Below are 6,000 nucleotides of genomic sequence, written 5' to 3'. Positions count from 1 at the left end.
TCCACGGCCAAGGACATTCTCTCCGAAGTCCTTGGTCAGCTAGCTCCTTTCCAGCCCATAGGCCTCAGCTTAAGCTGTGTCTTTTCCTCATCGTGCCTCACACAGAGCAACTAGCCAGAATGCCCTATCTGAAGACATCTGAGATGTTTCTGTACAGACTCCCCCAGTGTGTGGCTGTGTATCGGTGCTGATTTATTTAGTGTTCTCTTCCTTATGAGGATGGGAGGACTGGGATCTTGATGGGAGCATAGTATCCTCTAGCAGGGATGCTAGCTAGCACAAAGGCGATAACCCCCTCCCCCTCCAGTATCCACTGAGTGAAGTAAATGTGTCCCGATGAAACAGGAGAGGGAAGGGTGAGATATCTTCCGGCAGGATGGGTCGCAGGCATTGTCCTCCATTAGAGGGACCTCTCCCTCCTTCCTGCTGTCCCCAGCAGGTGCCCAGGTGCCATTTAGCTTCCTTCTGCTTGAAGAGAGCTTACTTCAGAGTCTTCTCCATCCAGACTTCCTGGTACCAATCTGCACAAACCCACAGGGTCTCTCACACCCACTGTTCCTCCTGTTGCCAGTCCACATACACACTTGGGACCACTCCCCTCCAGATGACCCTAGGCCCAACATCTTGTTCTTCTGGTTTGGTTTTTTGTTTTGTTTTGTTTTGTTTTGTTTTGGGTCCAGTTGAGATGAGGTTACTGTGTAGTGGGGGAAGCCCCAAAAGGGTTAAGTTGCCAGAAGCATAGTCCCGCCCTTGGACTTGCTCAGCCAATCAGAGTCTGTCCTGATGAGGTAAAGCTTCTATCCTGGGTGGCAGTGATGGAGGTGACTGGCCCCATCTCCTGCTGGAGAGAGCCGTAAGGGTGAAGTTTCTGTGGAACCAGACAGAACTGGAATTAGCTCGCTGTCCACTCTGACATGACTGCCTGAGTCCACAACCTGTCTGTGTGCTTCTTTCTAAGACACTCAAAACAGTCCCTGGCATCTCGGAGACCCATCTCTAGCTGTCTCAGAAGAGATGACAAGGTGGCACACACCTCAGTGTCCACGGCTGGAAGTCACACCACCAGAGAAAACCCAGGAGGTTTCAGTTTCCCTGCCAGGGCCCTGGAATCTGGCAGGTGGCTACCGGGAAGAGGCAGGAAACAGTTGTTATAAGAGCTCAAGCAGCGGCGGCAACTGTAATAAACAGGGATTACCAATAAATGCCCTACATAGTCACGCTGACACACGGTGATATCATCTGGGGCCCTCCTGCATGCTGCAGCACCCTAAACAGCCTCAGGCTGAGCCTTGCAGGAACTAGCCGCTACCACCACGTCTATGTTGCCGATAAGAAGCCTTCTCTCCGGGAGGCTAAGTGCTTCTCCCACTACCACATGCCTATGCAGTCATTTTGATCTATCTGTTGCCATCTCTGCCTCTATCACCAGCCTGCAATCGCAAAGGAAAGACAGTGATGAATTCCTCCATAGAGCTCAAGATCCACCTGAGACCAGGGTTGGTTGGTCCATGCACTCTTCTCATCCTCAGGCCCCTGAGGACTGAAACGAGCCTACTCTGTTCAGAAGGTTCTGGAGCCCAGCCCAGAGGCACCTAGGTGGGTGATCAGTGGGAGGTAATGGATAGTCAGCACCTACAATGGACAACTCTCAAATCTGCAGGCATGGCCTCCAATGCTTGGATCACCACTCCAGTGTCCTCACTATCTATCTCCAATTAGATGAGGCGCCAGTCATCTTTGTGACCCCAGAGAATCTAAAGCAGCCTCAGGCACAGAGGACACATCCATCATGTGTATTTGACCAAATAACCAAAACCGTATAGATGAGCCAGACGCTGGCAGCTTTAAGCCTCACTGGCCACAGCAGGGACCAGCTCTGAGTGGATCTAATGAGAAGCATCACAGTAGAGCTGAGAGTTTAGCACAGAGGGCATGGACCATGTTCTCAAAGGCAGAAGAAAGGAGGATGCCCTCCAGGGACATGTAATGAAGCAAGAGAGGAGAAGAGTTCTAAAGAAGCGCAGGTACCGAGCAGCAGGAGACAGAGGCTGGTGGAACAGGAGGCAGATCATTTATTCCCACAGAAGAAAGCCTCCCAAGGGCTGAGGACGGGACTCATTTGATAAGAGTACTTCCCTGGCCCTGGGTTCGATCCCCAGGACTGTATAACCTGAGTATAGTGGGGTCACATTAGCACTTGGGAGGTTGAAGCAAGAGTGATGGAAAGTTCAAGGTCATCTTCAGGCACATACAGGGTTTGAGGCCAGCCTAGGCTACATGCAAGCCCTGTCTCAAAAGTATGAAGGTGGAGGCTGGAGAGATGGCCCAGTCGGCAATGCTGCACAGGCATGAAGATCTGACTATGTGAAAAGCCAAGTATGGCGCTGTACTCCTGTAATCCTAGGGCTAGGCAGGCTGGAACAGGCAGATCCTTGGAGCTCGACAGCCGGCCAGCCCAGCACAGTCGGAACTCCAGTTCCAATCTCTAAAAGTAAGGTTAAAAGGAACTGAAGCGGGTGCCTGACGTAGAGCTCTGACCTGCACACAAAGACACACACACACACACACACACACACACACACACACACACACACAGTGTTAGAATCCCTACATTGCCAAAGCACAGACCTGTTCCTCCCCTTCCCACATATGTCACAGAAAGTTGGGCAGAACTCTCCAGAGTGTTTTCCTAAGAAAGGTGGCTAGCCCCAGTCCCTGTGCTCTTAGAATCACAAAGCAGAAGGGACCAAGAGGGTGACTGCCAGGAGTGGTTGCCATACATTGTGCTGCAGGTAGCGCCACACACCTGACTGGTGTTTCTTACAGGCACCTTCTCCCCTGACCCCCTACCCCTATTGCTGTCAAGGGTCAGCATTGTGATGGAGAGGAGTATGGGCTGGGGTAAGAAGCAGTTGGGGAGGGAGTATAACTGCTGCTCAATGACCCCCTTTCTCCCTGGAGAGGCCCCTGGAATGGGGCAGGTTGCCTAGGCACCGTGTCCTCAGTTCCGTGGGAGGCAGTATTCACAGAGAGAACAGAGACAGAAAGGCATGGCAGCCAGCATTGGTCCAGCAGAACCTTCCTGCCTAGAAACATAAGTTGACTTGCTTGCCTTTATTTTTTATTTTTACTTATTTTATTTTATTTATTTGTTTGTTTATTTATTTATTTTGAGACAGGGTTTCCCTGTGTAGCCTTGGCTGTCCTGAACTCGCTTTGTAGACCAGGCTGGCATCGAACTTACAGTGATCCACCTACATCTGCCTCCCAAGTGCTGGGATTAAAGGCGTACACCACCATGCCCGGCCTGCTTGCCTTTCTTGCTCCTCCCATGACGGAAAATGTCCTTCATGGCCAGGCAGGGGGGAGGCCATCCCTCTGAAAGGTCAGAAAGGACGTTTGCAGTCACCCTGGGGTTGAGTACAGGTGGAGGAGAGTCATTAAAGCTGCTGAAGCATGCCTGGACTGATAAAGGGCTGGATGGGGTCGGATTTACCAGAACTTCTTTCAAGAAGCATTCTATAAGTGACTCATGAAATTCATTGTTAAAATTCCTTAAGAGGGTATGGAGGAGGTGTGGCTGGGTAGGGTTGAGCAGTGAGTAGCAAGATACACTTCCCCCTCCCAGGAGAGGGATTGCCTCACAAAAGCCAAGTGGTCCAGTAACTGCCTCCTCTGGAGAGTAGAGATGTGTAAGTCTGGGAAGGGCCCAGGTCTCGGCCACACAACACCCTTCCAAAGCTGTTGTAGCTGCGAGGCCCTCCTCCTGCTCCCCCGACAGCCACGCCTCTAACAGCACACTCACAGAGCTGGTGTGACAAGATGTCCAGGCTGTTGCCTTCTCAGGATGTCCATGTATTAGGGGTGAGTCAGGGGCTGGCACCTTTTCAGGGTCTCAGTCAAATAAACCCAGAGCCTCTCTAAAGCTAAGCCTGCCTTAAGGCATTCCTGCATGCCTGGGTGAACCTTCCTTGGAAAGTCTCCAAGGCAGGCATTGAGAGGCTGTGGCCAATGCTCTCCAGAGCCAGAAAATTCTGGGGTCAAAGCACAAAGCATTCTTCTCCCCAGAGGAGAGGAATGAAGCCCATGGAAAGGAAACAGCAGCATGGGTGCTGGGGCTGGGGGCGGGGAGGTGCTGTCCCACTGAAGAGGAAGTGGCCTATGCTGTGACTGCCCCCAGGGCAGATCCATGGGGTAAGGTAGCCAATTTATAGTCATTGTGACGATGTGGACCAGGCAGTGTCACCTGAGATGGGGTTGGGGAAACAGCGTACTCCATTTAGTGTTTGTTAAATGAACACCTACTACACAGTTGGTGCTACACCGTGAACTGTACGTGCTCTCTCATTTTATGCTTACAGTAATTCTTAAGGGAGGAACTACTGATGGAGCCATCAAAGCATGGGGCAACACAGGGGACTTGCCCGCAGTTACACCAACCAGCAGGACACCTTTCAAAGTCTAGGATGGCGCCGTTCTCGGACCCTTGCTTCCCTTGTCGGTTTGCTGGAGGGAGGCTGTTCACCACTGAAGGCAGCTGCCAGCACCACTTCCATGTGCCTACTGCCTGCCCCCTCTGCAAGGCAGGGGCACATGGCTCGGTAGCCCAAACATGCCAAATAGCAACAAGGCCCACAGGTTGGCAAACCCCAGGCCCCTCTCATTTCCTCTTCCCCAAGAGCTGGTAGAGTGACCACCTTGGCAGCTTTTGTAGCCTCCACCCCAATTTCCAAATGTCCAGCACTTACAGTAAAAAAAGATACCCGAGTGATTCACAATAGGCAAACCACTGTGCCTTGTGGTGGGCGTCTGAGTATCAAAGAAGAAGGCTGTTGTCCGGCACCTATCTCATCTACTCCCCTGGTACACAGCTGCACTGGTCCAGCTCAGCCTTCTCTGGGCATCTCCAATCCCCCTGATGTTCCAGCTAGCCAGCCCCAGGCTTCTGCAATCCAAAGTCAGTCCCCCCTGGCTCTGGCAAGCGTCAAACTATAGCATTCTACCACATACGTCCCCTGGATTATGTTTACCATGGGCTAGTGTTCACATTAGTGTGTTGCCTCTGGATACAGCCTATCCAACAGCAGAGGGGGCAGTTAAACCTTGCCATCAGCAAACCAAAGAGTGAAGCTGAAAACTGATGGGCTGTGCTCAGTTTGGCTGCGGCTCCCATGGCACGCAGTGCCAAACCCATTCCATAGACCCATAGCAAACCGTGAAGAGAGGCATTCAAACACTGACCTTCCACCAAGCCCACTGTCCAGGTCCAGGGGCTAAATTTAGGATGGCTCCCAGCTCAGATCCAAGGCTGAAAGGCTAGAGAGGCAGAGGGGGAAAGGTGGCAGCTGGGGCTGCAGCCTCCAGTGGAGTCCTTACCTTCCTCTCTGTGGGCGAAGCCGCGGCCAGCTGTTGCTGCTTGGCGATGTTCTCGGACAGGCACCAGCACACTCTCTTCTTCTGCTCCTGCGAGTGAGCCTCCAAAGTGAATAAGCACTCTGCCTTCTGATGTCAGGGAGAACAGAGAAAGGAATGGGTGGTCAGGGCTGCTCCCTGACTCAAGGGGCTCCAGGGCCCCAGCCCATCCCCTAGGCTCCAGAGGGCGAGGCTACAGCAGGGAAGGGAGCATCGCTAAGAACAGCAAAAGCACACCAATCTCCAGTGACGCTCAGAAGAGCAGGGAAGTGGGGCCATTTAGGAGCCGTGAGGCCACGGTTTGGATAAGGGAGGGAGGTGGGGGCTCTCTACACAGTGGAAGCCTGTGGAGAGCTACAGGCCAGAGGGTGTGAGGTCACCCTTGGAGCGGGCAGCACAAGGCAGTAGCTGGGGATCACGTGGGGACGCTAAAGGACCAAGCCCTTGAGCCAATGCTCCCCTCCCCGTGGATACAGGACTCTCCCTCCAGACCACAGAACCCCCGCTCCTTTCTCGTGGCACCCTCTTGAGATCACAGGCCAAGGTTAGCTGGGTCGGATGGGCATAGAAAGAGACCTGGAGTCCCTT

The 6,000-nt window shown here is 52.9% G+C and overlaps 1 protein-coding gene across 2 annotated transcripts in view; it reads right to left on the bottom strand.

The window, feature by feature from the left end:
• Positions 1-278: 278 nt before the first annotated feature.
• The window catches only part of LOC127204010 (regulator of G-protein signaling 3-like), a 77,151-nt gene continuing 71,429 nt past the window's right edge, over positions 279-6,000 (bottom strand). For both annotated transcript variants that reach the window (XM_051162968.1, XM_051162973.1), the window contains 2 exons: positions 5,377-5,502; positions 279-868 (listed from right to left, as the gene is read on the bottom strand). In XM_051162968.1, the coding sequence (XP_051018925.1) occupies positions 761-868; positions 5,377-5,502 (234 nt within the window). In that variant the 3' untranslated portion in view covers positions 279-760. The remainder of the gene's footprint in view (positions 869-5,376; positions 5,503-6,000) is intronic.

Source organism: Acomys russatus, chromosome 2 (assembly GCF_903995435.1).
Source record: "Acomys russatus chromosome 2, mAcoRus1.1, whole genome shotgun sequence".
NCBI classification, from domain to species: Eukaryota; Metazoa; Chordata; class Mammalia; order Rodentia; family Muridae; genus Acomys; species Acomys russatus.
The sequence above is the reverse complement of the archived record's forward strand: the minus strand, read 5'-3'. Positions and strand labels throughout refer to the sequence as shown.